Here is a 21,588-nt window from a genome sequence, read left to right on the forward strand (position 1 = left end):
CCTGTGGTACTGGTGTATATTGACTTTAGTGCTAACATTTAATATGGTTTAGCATTTCTAACATGTTGCCATTCTTAGTTTCATTACTCATGAATTTATTTTCAGCTTCGGTAGATTTTCGCATTCAAACCACGGACAGCCGGCGTAAAAGCACGAGTATGTTTTGCGACCACATTGCGCACCTAATTCACGTTGCCTCACAGCACTTGCCACACCCAGACATGTAGCGTTAGCTGTACAACTATCTTTACAAACATTGTTGCTTCCTGGATCAATCTTTAACCAGATGAAACTTTTTAAACAAGTGTAGGAGGAATTCACTTTTTAAGTTTATGTGGAATCACTTTGATTGGAAAGCAATCTATTTCATTGTTTATTTATAAAGAATTTATATTATTGATAGAATAAGTCATTGTCTTGTTTGAATAAGGCTTTGTCTGATTGTCTGGATCAGATTTCACTTTGGCGGTAATGATACATGTTTTTCATAAATAATATGTCATATATATTCAGTGTTAACCTTGATTATTATATGATAAGAAACAGTAGAAATTATAGTATTATCTTGATTAACACGGTCCAGATTGTGTGTTTTTTATCAGGTTTTTCTTACCTTATTTTCTACAACAATTCTGTGCTACATTTTATGTATTTCAAGGAACTTCTAAAATTAATCTCATATCCACAGTCATCTGGTTAAAGTTTGTCATTCGCAACAAACATCTGTTAGTTTATCCTGAAAGATTAGCAACAATTTTAATAGTCATTTCACTGTCTATTTTTTGGAGACTTGAAATTTAGCAGGATTTAGGTACATCATTTTTAGTCTTAGATTAAGCCTACAAATATGTTGTAGAGTCAGTAGAACACAGATGGCACTCTAGTGCTGTAGAATATTTGGTTCTTTGTTAGATTCTGGTTTTCCTACTGCTGTATTGAAGATGTTTTGAAGTAATGGATGTTTCATTGGCGGCATATTGTAGAGAAGTAAAAATACTTTTGTATGTCGAAATATTTGTAATGCCTTCCTCATAAACTTGACAACGATGTTTTGACCTCTTCCAAGACCATACAAACCTGCCAGAAAGTTGTCAGTTATTTCAGAACCCTGTTAAAACCATTCCTAATTTTAGGCCCACAAATATTGCATGGTTTGTGTAAAGTTGTGTTTTTTTCATAAACAGGAAAAAAAAATTCTTTTGAAAAATGTCTGTTTTGTCATGAGTTCCCTGAGAGTTTTTCTGGTGATGTGTATCCACATTTACCTACAGGATGATGTCAGATCATTATCTGAAGTGGCGTAATTCACTGGAATGAAATGCAGGAAAGATCATGTGATATTCTCAGCTATCATTTAATACAACGCATAATATCCCACATTGTGTTGACTTAAGTACGAAACATACAATTTGCTGCTGATTTTAAGGTCAAGTCTGGGGGTCGGCTTATCTATGAATCTGGATAATCTATGGTAATATACAGTTCATGATGAACAATTGACCACCCTGCAGAAAAAGAGTATTTGTTCCCTTGACCAAAATATAAATTAATATCAAAATACAAATTTTTCAACTCATAACTGAAGTTTACTGTATGGGCACGTATGTTTACATAAACTCCTTCATGTCAGCATTGTATGCACTGCTATGCTATGAAACAGGTAGCAGGCTTGGTTCTTATTTATGTTGTCAATTCGTCTCTGTCGCCCTAGAGTCACCTGTGTACTTCTGTCAACACTTTCATGTCACTGCAAACTGTTTATCCGTTGCTAGGCAGTAAAGCATCAAGCACTCACCTGTGAAAGGAGGGCAGTTTGTCACTTTTATTGCAGTTTTGGGTAAAGGTTTTATGCCTCTGACCTTACACAGTGTATTGGGATGTCAAGGAAATTGTTCAAGTTGCCCGCAAAATTGGAATCTTGGGTCTCAAACAATTATCAGCCAGATAAACAAGCAGACGAAATAAAACCTCGGGGAATGGCTAGGAACTTGACTTTCTTTACCCTGGTGTCCATGAAATGTAGCTATTCATGACTTATTCATTGTGCATTGTGTAGTTTAGAATATTGAGTTACATGCTCCAAGAACCTTTGGCCCATGGTGACATGTTTTCTATGGATTATTGGTCTCGTCTCATGGCACACTGGGACGGTGGGCATTTGAGGGCTGGCTTTTGGATTCTCATGTCAACTGGATGTTCAGATAATGTACAGTAGCTAGAGCAAGACATAATCATTTGATATAAGCCTTTAAGTTTTGTTGGTCTGAGTATAGAATATGTAAAATCTCATGCCCCTTGAATTACATATTATATCACTGTACTTGTCAGTTATCAGAGGTTAAAGTAGAAAATGTTCATAAATCACACTTGATTCTGACAATATCACATTTTATTTTATTACTGATATTTACCATAGGAAAACTTCAGTCAAGGAAAAACAGAATGAATCTATTTAGTTTTGTTTAGGATACAATGTGTGAATATCATTTAGGGAACTTGTCTGTGGTGGGGCTGTTGTATCTTGCCTCCTAATCCCATTACTCTTAAACACTACTCTCTAAAAATGTGCACATTTTTACTGTGAACAAGTGAAACAAATAGAATATCAAGACAGACCTGTACAATGAATATATTCAGTTTTCTTTAACATTCCTATACCCAGTTTTTCCACTGGATTAATCATTTCATATTTTTAAAACTTTTCATTATTTTCTTTGTGTGTTAAATCTGAGGAGATACTTTCTTGTTTCATTGCTTAGTCATATCTACAAAGATGTTTTGCAAATTTTTCGAAAGTTTTTAACAGCATTAGAATGCACATATGTACAGATTTTATTAATACACAGTCATCATATATATGGCTGCCCTGGACTGCATGTTACTCCACTATCATTGATACTCTTCACTGGCGACAGTAGACTGGGATAGCACATGTATGTTGGTGTTTATTGGCAACTGGCATCTTGAAGTCTGTTTTTATGCTCATATATGTCTCTAGATATACTCAGTCTGTCTCACAGTCCTTGAACCACATTATATCCATACAGACTAACCTTCTCTGCAACGCTGCAGACTTAAACAAAGCAAGTCTAGATTTCATCCAGTTCAGGAATGTCTGGTCTCCGTGGGCTCCTTTTCAGTTTATAAGGGTTATTTTGTTACTATCAAAATTATACCTATAGTCTTATATATATATATACAGACTAAGCATTAGTATAATGCTCATTTCAAAGTACCACATTCAACATATTAAGCTCCCAGTATCCATGAAATCTTAAAGTTCTTAAAGATGTTGATTCCATTTGGTTTGGCTTAGAAGGCTTCATTATGAAACTAAAATAAACCAAAAATGAGAAGTATTAACTCGTGTATTTTTTTTAAAAACACATGAAACATATTTTCAAATCATTTGTCATTACTTTGACGAATATGTAACTCGTGGATAAGCCGACACCTTCTACATACAGAATGCTGCTTTGGTCCTCAAAATTTGACTTACCTAACGTAATATACGGTATATGAGGAAGGTGCTTATTATGTCAAATATGGTCTCTGTTCAGAGAGTTTAACTATTATAAATCTCCAAGTCATTAACAAACCATGTATTTTTGGTACATAAAGTACATGCAGATTGTTCAGGGTGACAGTTGCCTGTTTTAATAACAGAATGGTTTGTGTGGTCAGTCTAACCTAACATTCTCGACACCGGCCATGTCAGTATGATACCTGTCAGAGTACCATCAGCCTTGGCCATAACATGACTAGGCTTTGCTACAGCTTCAGTAATACTGGTTACATTGTACTGGTGGACAACTGATCGTAACCACGGAAACACGTGGTTCTACAATGGTTCTCATGATTATGCAGTTTTTTTTATCTGCTCTCTTGCTTTCAGTATGCACCAGATACTTTTATTGTTATCATGTTTTTTGACAGTTGGTTTGCTTATTATTTCTCGCTGAGAAAATTTTATTAAGAAAATTAGACATTTCAGTAGACATGCTATTACCATTTTGCTTGATTTGTTTAGCATCAGACCAATTTTTTCATCTTTGCTTTTGGTAAATGAATATGCCAAAATGGAGACTATTTTATTGTTTAGGTTGTTGGACATATATCTTGCAACAAAGTATTGACAAAAAAAACACAATCAAACTTAGGTATGAAAAGAAATTTTTCTGCTCAACCACAGCTACTCGCATATTTTTTAATGTTACTTTTGTCTGTTGTATGTGTTTGCCAGAAAAGAATTGGTCTGGCCTTAAGAGTGAAAATATTTTGACTCAAATATTTGAATAAAATGATTAGTCTTGACTTTTAAGATCTCTAGTTGGATAAAAGGGTTGTGAAGATCTTTCCATGAATTGAATTTATTGACTTGAAATCCAAGACAGTGATTGTTTAAACCATTGGAGCAGACATTCTTCATTGTCAATGTATAACTATTGTTCTCGACATGAATGTTAAACATTGGTATTCCCACTGGTAATAAAGTTGAATTTTATTTTACAGAGTTTCATGAAGTCTTGACTGTCGTATTTTATGTAAAATTAGGATTTCCTAAACAAAGCTACATCAATTTGTTGACTTTCCAGTTGATCATATTCGTATTGGCCCACCAACAACGAAGACGGTCAAGTCGACCAAGCCAAAGGTGTTTCTGGCAGATGGGAAGGAGGTGCCACTTCGAGGGACGTGTCTCGTCTTCACTAAGGCACCCACAGACAATGCTATCACTGAACAGAGCATTTCAAAGGTCTGCAATTCTTTGGGAAACCTTCGAAGACTGAGTGCACAATTTTGGGGTGTATAGAGTGTATTGTAGAGACTGGTGTAGGAGGGATATACATTACTCTTGGCTCCAGTTCATTCAGCTGAAATAATATGACGTTGTATTTGTCCATACACAATACATGGAATAGCTATTTTTCTAACATCATGAAGCTAAGATGGGTACATTTTGCACCAGAGCGCACTATACACCAGAATATTGTTTCCTTGTGTATGTTTATGTAATGATATTAACGATGATTTAAAACAGTAATCATGGCCACTGTTCAGACAGGTCGTTACTGACTCGTAATTTGTTGGCAGCGATGGTTACATTGTATGAAAGTTTACCATTTTGCTGTGAGTACTATCTTTATGGGAATATGAACTTAAAAGACTTTTCCAGTACGTAATGCTAGTGTAATAACACACAAGGTTTAGGAATGATAGCATGGATTGTATTCACTTTCCCTGTCCATCAATGTTATGTCGTGGGACATATGAAGAGTTGCTGGATTTGCAGACCAAGGCCATGTTATTTCAAACCAATCATCGCGCTACGCCTGTTATAAGTCTGTGTTAAGGTTTGCTACTATGTGGAACGGGACCCAGTCTGATCCAGAAACACATGGATTATATTTTGACTTTACAGGATGTGAACTTCACCATGCTTGACACCAATGGTCATGCTCACAATGGCCGTGGCCTTCTACACGCTGTGGAGAACTTGCTATCCAGCATCTTCATTCCAGCCCTCAAGAAACTGGAGAAAGGCTGGGGAAAGCTGGAGAAAGATGATGCCAATGTCAGAGCTGACTTTCTCAACTCCCTTGATGCCTTTGTGTCAGTACTTGTAGGTAAGGAAGGAAGAGGAAGAGAGCCCACATTCAGCCTCAGAATGAGAATGACTAATTGCAGAATAACCTAAACTCATCTTTAAATGTCATTACACAACATTTGTTTATTTGTTTTCTTTATAATGGAAAATGTCTTGTTTCTCTTCATACAAGTGGACATATTTAACAGTAACAGAAACAGCACAAAATGCATAACACACACTACAACACTACTGACTACTACTCAGTGGCCCTGATATGACCTGATATGACCTGAAGGAGCAGGCTATATTTGCACAGAATCTGTAAAATGTAAACTTGAAGCACCTAAACATGTGCCTCAGTGCATAAGAGTGATGTTGAAGTTTCTAGTTGTCTGTGTGCTATCTTTTGTTGGTTGTTGCATGTACAGGTGCCCAGGAGAGTCTTCAAGAGAAGGTGACCTTGAAACCTTGTGAAGGTTATGAGCTGAGCAAGATCCAGACAGCTGCTGATTATCAGGCAGTCGCCAACAGCTCGGAGGCTCTGGAGGCCATTGAATCCTGCATGCATGTGTGGATCAAACAGATCGAGCAGGTGAGGAGGCTGTTGAATGCAATATGCCATTTTTAAAATATGTTTGTTTTACAGACCCTGAATCTAAAGATCATGAAAATAATACCTTGGTCCTTCAGACAAACAGTGAACTAGAAAAGTGGTGGAGGGGTGCTCTTGTCTCATGGCATACATTACAAGAGTTGAACACTCATAGTTCTATCTCTGTGTCCTAAATTCTACATCATGTTGGTTTTCGGTGTGTCAGTATCCATATTGTTTTAGTTGTCCAGTTTTTAATATTTCAAAAGAAATTACATTATTAGTGTCTTTTCAAACCAAACTAAGCTAATTTACAGTAGTAAAAGTTAGAATTTGGGTTTACTTCATTTTGGAGTCCAAAGGATTTGAATGGATCTATATGGCTGCATAAAAAAATCAAATGTATCTTGGGCACTGTTTTCAAAGGTTACAAGGAGGGAGGACTTTAAAAAAAAATGTATGTGATGAAGGAGGAACACATTTTCTTTTTCTCTCTCAGAAACACAGCTTGGGAAGTTTAGCATGTGTTAATGAGTTTGTAGGTTCAGTCACACTCGTTCTTACAGACACTCATTCTTGTAGTGGACAAATGGATGATCAGGATGCAGCCAAGTTAAAATTATTTTAAAAAAGGTAATAAAAGATTGTTACGAACACAAATAAAAGTGGTGCACCAATGCCTGAGAAACTTTTGTCTTTGTTTGCTGCAGGTTCTTGCTGAGAGTGAGCAGATGAGGCGAGAAGCAGATGACATTGGGCCTCGTGCCGAGCTTGACCACTGGAAGAAACGTATGTCAAAGTTCAACTATCTCCTGGACCAGATCAAAGGCTCGGAAGTCAAGTCTGTCCTCGGTGTTCTTCATGCAGCCAAGTCAAAACTGATCAAGGTACATTTCTTGATAATGTGTGGAGAACTGGGAGAAGACTCTGAAGAGGAGGAGTAGTTTTATAGAAATGTTTCCATGTTTAAGTATAGTTAAAGTGTAGAATGCGACTATCGTTTCTGTGATTGGCATCTAAATATTATAAGATAGAAAACTTTAGAAGTATACAAGTGAACAGATATATTTCCTTTTCTTGCTATATTTTTTGTATTAATAATTCCATAATTAATTCTTGCTTTTCCTGATGTTTTACTCATTTTGCTATGCAGGTGTGGCAGGAGCTTGACAGACGTATCACAGACACAGCCAATGAGGCGAAGGACAATGTGAAGTTCCTCTACACACTGGAGAAGTTCTGTGATCCGCTCTACAACAGTGACCCTGTGAGACATCCTTCTGCCACACACCCATTCACACACACATGCATGCACACAGGGACACAGGTTTCCCAGTTGTCTGAGGCATTGCACTGAGCTGCATTGCTAAGGCATGCAAGGAACCATGGATTCCAATCCTGGTTCATCCAGATTTGTTAGCTGGTTTCTCAGCGCCAAACCTGTGTTCATCCATTTTTATAAAATGGTAAATATCTCATACCTTCATAACTTTGAGATTTCCATGTCATAACATGACAGCATTATCCCAGAATCACTCACTCACACACAAATCTGTTAACTTGCAGTCTAACTTTTTTTCATGGTGCCCATGATACTGTAGGCAGCTTGTCTTGCCCACTCGTACATTATGGTAACATCCTCTGTCCCACTAGTATCCCCCAGTGTATGTTACGAGAGGTGATCAAATGTCTTCTGCCATGTCTAACTAAGTGACGTCTGCTTCAGGTGGGAATGCTGGAAGGTATCCCAGGACTCATCAATGCGATCCGAATGATCCACAGTATCTCACGATACTACAACACATCAGAGAGGATGACGTCACTCTTTGTCAAGGTGCATTGCTTTTTGGGGGGTTAATCCAATGTGTATTAACGTAAACTGTAGCAAGGACATTTGAAATGGAAAATACTTAAAGTTACAACTGAAAGATAGATCAAACCCGGCTTATTCATTTCAATTGTTATTGAGCTTGCCTAGGAACTAAAAGTCAACTTACATATCTTTAATGCTATGGGACTTTATGAAGTTTGGGCTAAGGCCATACAAACGTCACTTAAATAGTAAAGGCAACACAAGCTGTATTCTCTGAGTGGAGCAGAGAATACAATATAGATGTGCAGTCAGGGCAATAATTATACATGTTCTCAGCATACATGACTGTACAAAATTACATGTTGTTATATCAATCCTCCTCCTCAGATAACCAACCAGATGATCACTGCATGCAAGGCGTACATCACTGACCTTCACAGAGACACCATCTGGTCTCAGCCTCAGGCCCAGGTTGTCGTTAAACTCCACGATTGTATTAAGCTGAACGTTGAATATCAGCGCCATTTCCATAAGACCAAGGAAAAGCTGGAGAAGATGCCGCAGGAACGCCCATTTGACTTCTCTGAGATGTACATCTTTGGCAAGTTTGATACGTTCACACGTCGACTGATGAAGATCATTGAGATGTTTGAAACAATGGACATGTACTCGCATCTAGCAGAGTCTAAGATTGAAGGTAGGGATGCTGAATTTTTTCTTGGTGTTGAGACAAAATATTTGGGTTGTAGTTGTGCATACATGGGTGTCGTTCAGCACTGCAAAGTTTCAGCCATATGATGGCAGTGTTTGATACCAGACAATCCAGTGATTGGTATTATAAGCAAGTATCTGCAGTCATCACAGTATGTCTACATACTGTCAACCAAGGATCCCACCAGTAGGTTGATGATTCTAGCCTGGCGTCACTATAAAGCGAAAGTCCTTTCTGCAAGCGAAATATGACATTACTTGAAACAGTATGACAGTCACAGCATGTCATGTCTGTTGTTTCATGTGCTACCCTTTAAGCGACATGCATGACATTTGCTTGTCATGGGTTGCTCACCTGAATGAGTAGGTGAGGTTAGCTGACCTGGATGAGCAGGTGAGGTTCGTGACCTGTATGAGTAGGTGAGGTTTGTGACCTGTATGAGTAGATGAGGCTCGGTGACCTGTATGAGTAGGTGAGGTTTGTGACCTGTATGAGTAGATGAGGCTCGGTGACCTGTATGAGTAGGTGAGGTTCGTGACCTGTATGAGTAGATGAGGCTCGGTGACCTGTATGAGTAGGTGAGGTTTGTGACCTGTATGAGTAGATGAGGCTCGGTGACCTGTATGAGTAGGTGAGGTTTGTGACCTGTATGAGTAGATGAGGCTCGGTGACCTGTATGAGTAGGTGAGGTTCGTGACCTGTATGAGTAGGTGAGGTTTGTGACCTGTATGAGTAGATGAGGTTCGTGACCTGTATGAGCAGGTGAGGTTCGTGACCTGTATGAGTAGGTGAGGTTCGTGACCTGTATGAGCAGGTGAGGTTCGTGACCTGTATGAGTAGGTGAGGTTCGTGACCTGTATGAGTAGATGAGGTTCGTGACCTGTATGAGTAGGTGAGGTTAGGTAACCTGTATGAGTAGGTGAGGTTCAGTGACCTGTATGAGTAGGTGAGGTTCAGTGACCTGTATGAGTACATGAGGCTCGGTGACCTGGATGAATAGGTGAGGCTTGGTGACCTGGCATTTCTTTGTAAGCTGACAAAACAATTATGTAGCCCATGACATCAACCTCTGGTTTGTCTGTCTGGTGTAACTTGGATATTCATAATGGTATTCAAATCCATTTGGAAGGTAAAATCATGTTTAAAGCAAATGTTCAATTACAGGCCCATGTTACCATACCCTCTTCCCCAAGGTGATCTTAGTACTTGAAGCAAAGGAGGGAGTTTGTGCTATGTAAATTTAGAACTTCACTACCTATGTCTATGAAGATGATGGAGGTTCACAGGATAACAAGCTTCTGTTTATACCAAGCTCACCTTGGTGTATTTTCATTAAATGTGTTGTGAATCTCATTGTTGCAGGCCTGGAGATCATGGCCAACAAGTTCAGTGTCATCGTGACGGCCATGAAAAAGAAGAACTATGACTACCTGGACCAGAGGAAGATGGAGGTGGACCAGGATTTTGAGGAATTCAAGCGCCAGATCTCAGAACTCCATGTTAGTTTTCCATGTCTATTATATCATTGTCTTGGAGGAGCAGATATCTCTAGAACCGTCAATATAAAACATTTGAGCACAAGAGTCCTGATGTGAAATATAAATGTAAAATTTAGAAATTATGATTTTTCTTTCTATTTTATGTTGTGTCATTATTTTACATTCTATTTCAATCAGTTCAGTGGTTTGATCAGTGTCTCCAGGTATACAACCTCAGCATCCAGTATAAATCTCATGCTGAAACCCACATGCCCACTCATATTTATATGTTTACAAATAACTCCTTTGGGTTTTGTCATGTTTGACCTATTTCTCAAAATTGTGTCCCCAAACAAGATAGGTGTTCTCCAGCTGTAAAAACATTTTTATGTCCCTGAAAATGGAAATGGTCCTTCATCTGTGGAGGATATCTGTCCATTATTTTTAGGTATTTCAAATTAGTCAGAAGGTCTGCTTGTATGTTCCAGTCAGGAATTGTGAGCTTCATGGACGGAAAGTTCGAGCGTATCTCAAACACTGCGAGGGCACTGCTGCTGCTCAGGAAGTTTGAGCGTCTGGACATCCCCAACCTCGGCATCCAGGAGAAGTACCAACGCATCCTCAACCACTACGGCCGGGACATTGAGATGGTGGCTCGTCTGTACCAGAAGAACAAGAGTGATCCTCCAGTAGCCAGAGACCTGCCACCTGTTGCTGGTCAGTAGCAATCTAACACTGTGTTTCTGTCTTGGATCATTCCACAGACCAACTGTAGGACTGCAAGCGTCATAAGTTAATATTAAGAGGAGATACAATTCTCTCAATGCTTATGCCTTTCAGATTGTTATCTTGATTTTCATTTGCTTGTTGTTTTCTTTCAATGTAGTGCATTGGAAACTTTTGATTTCTTAAATTTTCTGGAACAATTTAGAGCAACATCCTGTGAGAGGGTTAAAAAATGAGATGTAAAGTCAAAATATCCTTGTCATAAGCCTGTTTGAAAAACTAATTATTTCAATGGTGCTGAGAATTAAGTGTTTCAGCCCCAAACCTGAAAGACCATTAGACTCCCCATAAATATTACGTGATGGATCTGTTGCACATGTAATGGACAATACTATTGGCCATCATATTTGTATCATCTGAAGGGTTAGTTCAGTGACAAGAATGTTCACTTTGCTATGACCTAAGTCCCAACATGGGTGCAAGGTGTTAAGCCAATCACTGGTCTCCTAAACCATGATATTGTTGAAACACTGCAATGGATGATATATACAAGTACTATCCTTCTCTTTTCTCCTCACTCCCCTCTGCAGGAAAGATCTCGTGGGCTCGCCAGTTGTACCGCCGTATCCAGGAGCCGATGGAAGTCTTCCAGGATCATGCCACCATACTGCAGGGTCCTGAGGCCAAGAAGATCATCAAGAGCTTCAACAAGCTGGCTAAAGTCTTGCTGGAGTTTGAAGTCCTGTACCATCGAGGATGGATTAGACAGGTGAGATGCTGCATCAGCTGTGGTCCTAAGTCCTACTTTGATGTGTTAAATGGTGAAGGTGGAAACAGTTGAACAGCCATGATATATTCAGGTTTTCTGTCAGGTACATATAGGCCTTCATTCTCTTCCCTCAGTGGTCAGTTGTCATATCTTCCTACGTAACCTCTGTTCTAATATGACCCTTTCATGGAGTGTTCAAGACTCGTGATTGGAGGCAATCAGATTTAGTAGTGCAATCAGCGACCTTGTTTCAAAAGTGATCGTTTGCAAAATCTCAGTAATTTCCTGATGCATCGTGAAAGCTAGAACCTCTTCCCGAGCACGATACTCAAATGTTTCTTCTAGACAGAACTCAGTCATGCCGTATTTGTTTCTCCACATTGCTTGCATTTGTCAAGTTGAAAAATAAGTGATAAGAAGATTACTGAAAATGAATAAAACTACATTCTATGTATTAACTTCACCAAGCAGCTGTGACATAATAAGATTGTCAACACACACTATGCTGAGATTATTTAGGAATATTAATGAATGAATTAATTACTATTCTCAGCCAGTGAGTCAAATTCTGAGAATGTAGGCTCCATTTAGAACACAAATATGTATTTTGCATGACACGGAACTCTTTGAGGACTGCTCTAATGTCTCTGCCCTCCACCAGGTTGAGGCTGCCAAGTCTGGCCTCCATGCCTCACTATTGGTCCGCCACCCAGAGACAAAGGAACTGTACGTCAACTTTGACTCTCAAATTCTGACCATGATACGAGAGACAGAATGTATGAGTCGACTTGGTCTGGAGATCCCGCCGGCTGCCCGGACGATGAGAGCGAGACAGTTGGAGTACAAAGACAACTATAATGCTCTTCAGGTGAGACATTGGCATCTATTATGTAGGTGTATGGACATTTGGCCAAGGTAAACTGTCTGGTTGGAGTTTTAGATCATTTGGAATTCTCTTCCTGACAAGTGAGTGAGTGAGTTAAAATTTAACGTCACGTTGGCAATATTGCAGCCATATTGTGACGATCCTGACAAGTATATGCTACATTAGATGCTCTTGAGTAGTGACCCACTAAAATACATTCACAGATACACGTTCTCACTCACAGAAACATTGAGTGCTGGCATAGTGAAGTAGTTAAAGCATTTGTTCATCACGCCAAAAACCTGGGTTCGATTCCCAACGTGGGTACAATGTGTGAAGCGTATTTCTGGTGTCCCCTGATGTGATATTGCTTTAATATTGCTAAAAACAGCATAAAACCTCACTCTCTTGCTGACTGACTCACTCAATCAGAACACACAGACACGTATGCATACACACACAATCACACAATCACACAACCCCACAATCTTACTCTCACACAGAGAGACACACACACAAGCACACAAATACACACAACATATGCAAATTCATGTAAATATGTATGTAACATGTTACATGCAAATATGTATATAACAGTTATGAGCTTGTCATAAAGCCCTCATTCCACCTCTTCTTCCCAAGGAGTAATACATGGATAAGGTGACAATAAGAATGTTTGATTCCATGGTGCCTTCTAACGCTGTTCCTCTCTGAACCAATCTCAGAATATACTTCGTTCTTGTAGATGACAGCACAATAAGAATGTTTGATTCTGTCGCGCCTTCTGGGACATTGCTGCCTGAACCGATCTCGGAATATGTTTTGTTCCTGTAGATGATGCTAGAGGAGAACAAGAGAGTTCTAGGAAAGATTCCTGCTGCCTTTGAGTTGCTGATGGGACTCCATGTTGCCAAAGTGGATGATGCTATTGAACCAGGGGTGACAAGTCTGACGTGGACGTCCATCAACATCCGCGACTATGTGGACAGTGTGTACAAGTCTCTGGCGGAACTGGAACTACTGATGGACAGAGCGCATGACTTGACGGAGTTCCGTATTGACGCAATACTGCGTGACATGGCCATGACAACGCTGTGTGAACTTCCTGATGATGAACCCTGGACTGTCGACCACTTCCTGGAGAATACACAGGTATCAAGAGCCAAAGTATCATGATGAACTGTTGTGTGAGAAATACAGATATACTGAAATAGAATAGTACTATGCATGTAGCATTTATTGTTTGTTGATTTCCTGAGAGTGGCCTTCTTCTTGGACCTTTCCTTGTTATAAGTGAAAATAAACGTTCTCTGTAAACTCCACAAGGAGTCCAAAATGTATATGAAATGCACACTAACAGTATCAGGATACCCTTTGACATTGAAGAAACTATGGTTTGAATCACAGTTCACTCTTTTATGTTTCTGGGTTTGTCAGTACTGTGTTAGCCGTTTTTTCTTTTACGAAAGTGTTCATTGCCTTACTTTTGACTTTATTGAGATTACATGCCATGATATAACTTACTTCAATATTGTCCAAAGTGGTCCTAAACTCATTCAGGATTTTAGGTTCCTGGTATTCTTATAAAATCACTACTGCCCAGACTGCATGTTACTAAGTGTTGTGTTGTGGCAGATCCTGTGTGTTACTAAGTGTTGGCTCATGGCAGATCCTGTGTGCTACTAAGTGTTGGCTTGTGGCAGATCCTGGGTGTTACTAAATGTTGTGTTGTGGCAGATCCTGGGTGTTACTAAGTGTTGGCTTGTGGCAGATCCTGGGTGTTACTAAGTGTTGGCTTGTGGCAGATCCTGGGTGTTACTAAGTGTTGGCTTGTTTCAGATCCTGTGTGTTACTAAGTGTTGGCTCATGGCAGATCCTGTGTGCTACTAATTGTTGGCTTGTGGCAGATCCTGGGTGTTACTAAATGTTGTGTTGTGGCAGATCCTGGGTGTTACTAAGTGTTGGCTTGTGGCAGATCCTGGGTGTTACTAAGTGTTGGCTTGTGGCAGATCCTGGGTGTTACTAAGTGTTGGCTTGTTTCAGATCCTGTGTGTTACTAAATGTTGTGTTGTGGCATATTCAGGGTGTTACCAGGGTGTTACTAAATGTTGTGTCAGATCCTGTTTTTTACTAAATGTTGTGTCAGATCCTGTGTGTTACTATGTGTTGTGTCAGATCCTGTGTTTTGCTAGGTATTGTGTTGTATCAGATTCTGTGTGTTACTAAGTGTTCTGATGCGTCAGATCCTGTGTGTGACTAAGTGTTGTGTTGTGGCAGATCGTGCATGTTACTAAGTGTTGTGTTGTGGCAGATCGTGCATGTTACTAAGTGTTGTGTTGTGACAGATCCTGTGTGTTGTGGCTGATCCTGTGTGTTACTAGCTGTTGTGTTGTGGCAGATCCTATGTGTTACTAAGTGTTGTATTGGGTCAGATCTTGTGTGTTACTAAGTGTTGTGTTGTGGCAGATCCTTTGTGCGAAGGGAGCACAGATCCTGCAGACCAAGAGTCAGACTGTGGAGGAGGCTGCCAATGAGCTGATCAACATGCTGTGCAACTCAGAGCCCGAGGAGACGGAAGGAGAAGAGGAGGAAGAGGAGGAGCCAGAGGAAGAGGGTGAGTTATCTCCCTTGTTCTTGTAATCAGACCTAACAATAGTTTTAGTGTTAGTGTGATCTTTGTCCCTATCCAGCCCATATCACCTCAATGTATTTGGCTCAGGTGATGTCTCTTCTTTAATGTGACTGTGTCAACTGTGTTTTGACATTGAAATTGGTGCTATCATATTTCTGAAATATTTCCGAGTACAATGATAAAAGATTATAAAGTTGAAAAAAGGAGTTTCACTCTAGTCTGTACTCTAGATGTTAAGATTCCATGGGATACATATTATTGTGGACTGATTACTAAGGTGCAACTATGCTTCATCTGCAGAGTTGTGTCCCTTGTGTCCCAATTATACTGGGCAAAATAAGTTAGGGATATTGGTATTTTTAGGATAGATATTTTATTGGTGTGTCAGTGAACAAACAGATCATTATTCAGAATTTCAAAATTTACATATATCTCAAACTACTTTTGTCTGGTATACATGTGTAGGTTTGTCATTATCAGACTCCATCACTAGTATTCCCAAACTGTGATATACATGGAATAGTGTTTACAGCAATTTCAACCACTCGCTGCACAGTTAAATACTGACAATGCACAACTGACAGCCAAATTTTACTGACAGCTGATGGAAGAAGCCACGATGGATCTCCACGTGAGTCTCGCATGTCACACACCGGCAGCAAGCGATCTCGTCCTTTGTCCTCCAAGGCCCTCAACGTGGCCAAGAAGAAGCGAGAGATGAGGGAGAACATTGAGGAGTCGGCCATGGAACTGCTGATTCACTTCAACAACCGCAACCTGGATGCCCTCCTACGTTGTGTCCGCAACACCCTCGAGGCTCTGCGGAAGAGGATCTCTTCCAGTTCCATCTCTCACTATATGAGTAAGTCTTGCAATCTCTCTGCTTTTCAAGCATATGTTTCCTGTGGATGCTATGCCATTTGCATTTATCACGTAGGAAGGTGGGTTCTTCAGATTCAGGAACGGTCATGAGGATACTTGAATGGGTAGACATGCTACAGTTTATCACTACTCTTGGCAAGGCATGAACAAACTGACCGTTCATTTTTTTTGACTGCAGAGTATGCAGATATGGTCATTGTTTCTGTTATAGAATCTATTTTGGGAAGTACCTTTCAAAATTGTTACATGTATTTGGGCTTACATGATATGGGTCAAATTCGTCAGGACATATTGATGAAAACAGCATTAACTTTCATCACTCGCTTATGTTTCTTGTACTGCTAGCTGACACATCTGTGTTTGGAGAAAAGCGAGACAGTCGCCCCTTCTACCGCACGTACGCCACGCTGCAGATTCCCAACATCACCATGCAGCCTGCATTAGATGAGGTCCAGCAGGCCCTGAACAAAGCTGTACAGAACATCATCTGTGTCAGCAAGGGTGTGTCTCAGTGGAGCAAGGAACGCAAACGTGTGGTCAAACCCACCCAGACTGAGCGTTCAGGATCGGTCACCGGGGACTACTCCCACGAGAGGAGAGGCAGCGTGGCTAGCCAGGCCCCATCTGAGGGCTCCCACCCTGAACGCAAGGGTCGGGGCGAGGGAGAGACTGCACCCAGCAATCTGGTGATCCAACAGCAAACCAAGAATTACTTCAAGAGTGTGTCAGACAACAAGGACATTGCCAAATTGGCATCCCTTCTGTCCACGTCCATCAACTCCACCAAGAAGGTCAGTACACCTTTATGTCCTTCAACCTCATTCATTCCCAGATATGTATTTTTAATATACTAATACCCTATTCTTTGAGAACCATTTTTTTACCAACCATGGTTCCTTATACGAGCATGTGTGCATGCATATATGTGGTTGCATGTGCATGTGTTCACCCATCCATGTGAGTGCAGGTATGTGATTCCACTTGCATGTGTGCAGGTATGCATGTGCGTGCATGTGCAGGCATGCATGCACACTATTGTGCAAGGCATGGTTGTAACAGGTATGATGTTGTTCTGATGATAATCAAACATGGTGGCATCTTGTTTGCAGGAGGTGACAACAGCCCTGGACAAGTTCTCACACTACCATGCCATCTGGGAGTGTGACCGTGATGAGGACCTCAACGAGTTCATGAAGGACGACCCCAAACTGTCAGAGTTTGAGGCAAAGATCAAACACTTTGAAGAACAAGAGGTTCGGATCAACAACGAGCCCGAGTACTATGATGTGGGTGCCATTGCTCTCTATACAGGTGAGCAGATTTGCATGCTGTGTCAAAATTATATATAGATCATTTGGCAACTGACCTTCAGATCCCATGAAAGTGCTTATTATTGTTCTTCACCAGTGCATGCGTACCATATAAAGAGATAGGGTCAAGCTGAGACTGACTGACTGACTGACTCACTCACTCACTCACTCACTCACTCACTCACTCACTCACTCACTCACTCACTCACTCACTCACCACAGAGCATGGTAGTGGTACAACAGTGGTAAGCCTATGTTAGGTATGGGAGTTAAATCACCCTAGTGCTGTTGGTGGCACATATGGTCCAGTCATTACCCATGCAGAGTTGTGCATGCCCAGTTTGATTCTCACCCTGTGTATATTTCTAGGCTTGCTACCTCCAGACCAGTGGTTGATGGTTACACCAGAGTGGTAGATATCCGACCATCCCTCTGGGATTCTCACACACATTAAGGTGATACCTGCCAGATGACATGAATACCATTCAAACCAATCTCAACTGAGTCCTGTTTTACAGAGAAGCTGAAACTGGGCTTGACTACAGAGACCAAAGCATGGCGCCTTCACTATGGCAAAGCTTGCAACACCAAGTACCGTGATGAAATGGAGAATATCTTCACGTTCATTGATGATTCACAGAAGAGGCTGACCCGACCAATCAAAGACCTGGATGACATTAGGTTTGCAATGGCGGTCCTGAAGGAGATCAGAGAGAGGGAGATCATGATTGATATGAGCATCGGACCCATTGAGGTGAGGAGAATATATATTCCTACAGCATATTTCACAGTTTTTAATATATGTTTTTTTTCAAATGACAAAAATCTCATTCAGTTACAGTGGTGCTACAAGAGTTTTACATCAGACTGAAACCAAGGGCCTGTTTAACAAAACGCTCATAAGCCTAAGATCTCGTAACTTTCCTTGTCGCATTTGTACCTCCTATGTTACAGTGTAGGAGGTATAAATGCAGCGAGGAAAGTTACGACTTACGAGAGCTTTGAGAAACAGGACCCAGCATTGTGTGAATAACTGAGGTTATACATAGCCAGAGCTAAGCTGAAGACAGTGATCCATGCAGGGAGACTGTTGCTAACTGCTTAAATGCTGTCATTTCATTCTCAGACTAGAATCTCAGCTGATACTGGGGTTCTTAAACCAGTTATTGATATAAGTCCTCTGTGAAAGTAGCCAACCTTAGGACGCTAATCACTTAATGCAACCAGACTGAAATTTATGGTCACTAACAAGAGGATGTTAGTGGTGAGACTGTCTGAAAGCTGAGTCATAATATTGTGTTGTAATGCTCAGAATTGTCCTTAAGATCCAGGGTTTTATGTGTGCTGAGGAACCAATAGTCAGTGTCTGCAGTGGTGTTCAGGCAGAAATTAAATTAAATATCTAGTTCAAATCTTTTGGGTATGAAATTTTCATTACAATCCTGAATCATTTCAATATGCTGCTTTTTCATATATATCATGTTTTTCATATGTTGCTGTTTTAATGTATTTTTAAAATTAAGCAGAATCTGTGCATCCAAATCATCCCTGCAAAAATTATTTTTGCATGCTATTGTTATTTTTTTGCATGAAAAACGCAGATTTCTGTGTGAACATGAACACTGATAGTTAAACATGCGTTTTCAGAATATCCTCAAGATGGGTTAGTCAAATGAAAAATCAAAATATTTTCTTCCACGATGTTTAACAAAGATTTGGTTGATCAGTTACAATGTTCCTAATGTCCACCAGGAATCGTATGCAATGCTGAACAAACACGAGCTCCCGGTAGTGAAGGAGGAGACAGAGAGATGTGACACACTGCGCTACTCCTGGGAGAAGCTGAACACACAATCCGCAGAGGTTCAAACCCATCTGCTCACCATACAGCCCGAGTTCAAGTCTGAACTGGTGGAGAACGTCAAGATCTTTGAGCAGGAAACAGCAGACTTCTACCATAGTTATGACACGGTAAGTCCCAGTTTCAACATTAAATTGTTTGTTTGCAACTTTCTGTAATTAACTTGTTCAACAACCTTGTTTGTCCAATCAAGGTGTATGTTATGAGTTTTATACATGTAATGTCTATGTGCGGTGTATGTAATATGGATGTGATAGGGGTGTAATGTACATGTAAGATGGTGTAATGTCATGAAATATGGATGTGATAGGGGTGTAATGTACATGTAAGATGGTGTAATGTCATGAAATATGGATGTGATAGGGGTGTAATGTACATGTAAGATGGTGTAATGTCATGTAATATGGGTGTGATAGGGGTGTAATGTACATGTAAGATGGTGTAATGTCATGAAATATGGGTGTGATAGGGGTGTAATGTACATGTAAGATGGTGTAATGTCATGAAATATGGGTGTGATAGGGGTGTAATGTACATGTAAGATGGTGTAATGTCATGAAATATGGGTGTGATAGGGGTGTAATGTACATGTAAGATGGTGTAATGTCATGAAATATGGATGTGATAGGGGTGTAATGTACATGTAAGATGGTGTAATGTCATGAAATATGGGTGTAATAAGCATGTCAAATGAATTTAATGTGTGTAATATGTATGTAATATGTATGTAATTGGGCTGTAATGTAAATGTGATAGGGGTGTAAAATGACGTAATATGGGTATATTTTGCATGTAATATAGATGTAATGTGCATGTAATATGGGTGTTATGTCATGTAATATGGTGTAAGATCATATATTATGGATATGTGCAAAAAGCATGTGTAACATTATTGTAATATGTGTGGCATGAGTGTAATATATGTATGGATATTTTTAATGTGTTTGCCATGTATGTGTTATGTGTCCAAGATGCATGTAATATGGATGTACTATGTGTAACATGCATGTAATATGGGTGTACTATGCATGTAATATCTAGGCTGCATGTGTGTGATATATGCATGTAGATATGTAATAAGGGTGTGTATAGTATTCAAGAACATTGGGTGTGATGTATGTTCACAGACTGGACCAATGGTTCCTGGAGTTGCACCACGTGAGGCTTCTGACCGACTCATCATCTTCCAAAACCAGTTTGACACCCTCAACAGGAAGTTTGTCACCTACTCTGGAGGCGAGGAGCTGTTTGGCCTCCCTGTCACAGAGTACCCAGAGCTGGTCCGCATCAGGAAGGAGCTGAATCTTCTCCAGAAGCTGTACGGCCTCTACAATGACGTCATTGACACCGTACACGGCTACTATGACATCAACTGGCAGGACGTCAACATAGACAAGATCAATACTGAACTGCAGGAGTTCCAAAACAGGTAAAGTCACTGAGGTAGCATTCAGACATGTTAGAAACTTTCAGAAATAACTGTAAATGTTGTTTTGAAACGAGTGCATTATTGTTGTCATGAGTCTGTACCCAATGCGAATGAAATAGTATGGTGTCCTGTTCTTGTCAGATGTCAGTTTTCTTAAATGCCTCCAATTTTTACCACTATGGTTCACATGTTCAAATATTCAGGGTGGAGATGCCATGGCACTCAGAAACAACAGATAATAAGTGTCCAGAACACCATCCTGAAGCCTGTATAATTTTTCATTCAGAACTGCCGTGGTGCAATCATTTTCAAGATTCAGAATGAAGACATGCTCAAACAGTAGGATACATTAACTATTCAAAACACATACTGAAGCCTGTATCATACACTCTCATTTACTCTCATTTTCAATATTCAGAAAGTACACATACTGTTCTGAATGCTTTTCACACTTGCATCATGGATTTAGAAGCATCAGAGCTGATTGGGTGATAAGGAAGCTCACCAGCTATATCCTATGCTATTAATACAGAGAGGTTTTGTATTTATCTGATCAGGCCTCAAAGACCTACTTTCTGTCATAGATTTCTCACAAATATAACAGTGTTTAATCCATGTCTGTCATCAACCCTCCTGACTATAATTATACATTGCTTGCTCACACAGATGCCGCAAGCTGCCGCGTGCCCTCAAGGACTGGCAAGCTTTCGAGGATTTAAAGCAGACAATTGACGACTTCAACGAGATGGTGCCTTTACTTGAGCTGATGGCCAACAAGTCCATGCAGCCTCGTCACTGGAAACGCATGTCAGACACCACAGGGCACATGTTTGATGTTGAGGGTGAGAACTTCACACTCAGGAACATCCTTGAGGCACCATTGCTTCAGTTCAAGGAAGACATCGAGGTATGGAATTTGCATGGGACAT

General features: G+C 40.1%; 1 protein-coding gene across 2 annotated transcripts in view; it reads left to right on the forward strand.

Annotated features, from left to right (window-relative positions):
- LOC137257885 (dynein axonemal heavy chain 5-like) overlaps positions 1-21,588 on the forward strand; it is a 91,796-nt gene that overhangs the window by 30,723 nt on the left and 39,485 nt on the right. For both annotated transcript variants that reach the window (XM_067795376.1, XM_067795377.1), the window contains exons 4-23: positions 4,596-4,756; positions 5,423-5,627; positions 6,019-6,182; positions 6,893-7,069; positions 7,336-7,449; positions 7,909-8,016; positions 8,383-8,692; positions 10,070-10,206; positions 10,674-10,902; positions 11,502-11,680; positions 12,342-12,548; positions 13,380-13,697; positions 15,012-15,159; positions 15,779-16,039; positions 16,405-16,850; positions 17,169-17,370; positions 17,888-18,123; positions 19,122-19,340; positions 20,358-20,659; positions 21,326-21,566. In XM_067795376.1, the coding sequence (XP_067651477.1) occupies positions 4,596-4,756; positions 5,423-5,627; positions 6,019-6,182; positions 6,893-7,069; positions 7,336-7,449; positions 7,909-8,016; positions 8,383-8,692; positions 10,070-10,206; positions 10,674-10,902; positions 11,502-11,680; positions 12,342-12,548; positions 13,380-13,697; positions 15,012-15,159; positions 15,779-16,039; positions 16,405-16,850; positions 17,169-17,370; positions 17,888-18,123; positions 19,122-19,340; positions 20,358-20,659; positions 21,326-21,566 (4,364 nt within the window). The remainder of the gene's footprint in view (positions 1-4,595; positions 4,757-5,422; positions 5,628-6,018; positions 6,183-6,892; positions 7,070-7,335; positions 7,450-7,908; positions 8,017-8,382; positions 8,693-10,069; positions 10,207-10,673; positions 10,903-11,501; positions 11,681-12,341; positions 12,549-13,379; positions 13,698-15,011; positions 15,160-15,778; positions 16,040-16,404; positions 16,851-17,168; positions 17,371-17,887; positions 18,124-19,121; positions 19,341-20,357; positions 20,660-21,325; positions 21,567-21,588) is intronic.

Source organism: Haliotis asinina, chromosome 12, assembly GCF_037392515.1.
Source record: "Haliotis asinina isolate JCU_RB_2024 chromosome 12, JCU_Hal_asi_v2, whole genome shotgun sequence".
In the NCBI taxonomy this organism is placed as follows: domain Eukaryota; kingdom Metazoa; phylum Mollusca; class Gastropoda; order Lepetellida; family Haliotidae; genus Haliotis; species Haliotis asinina.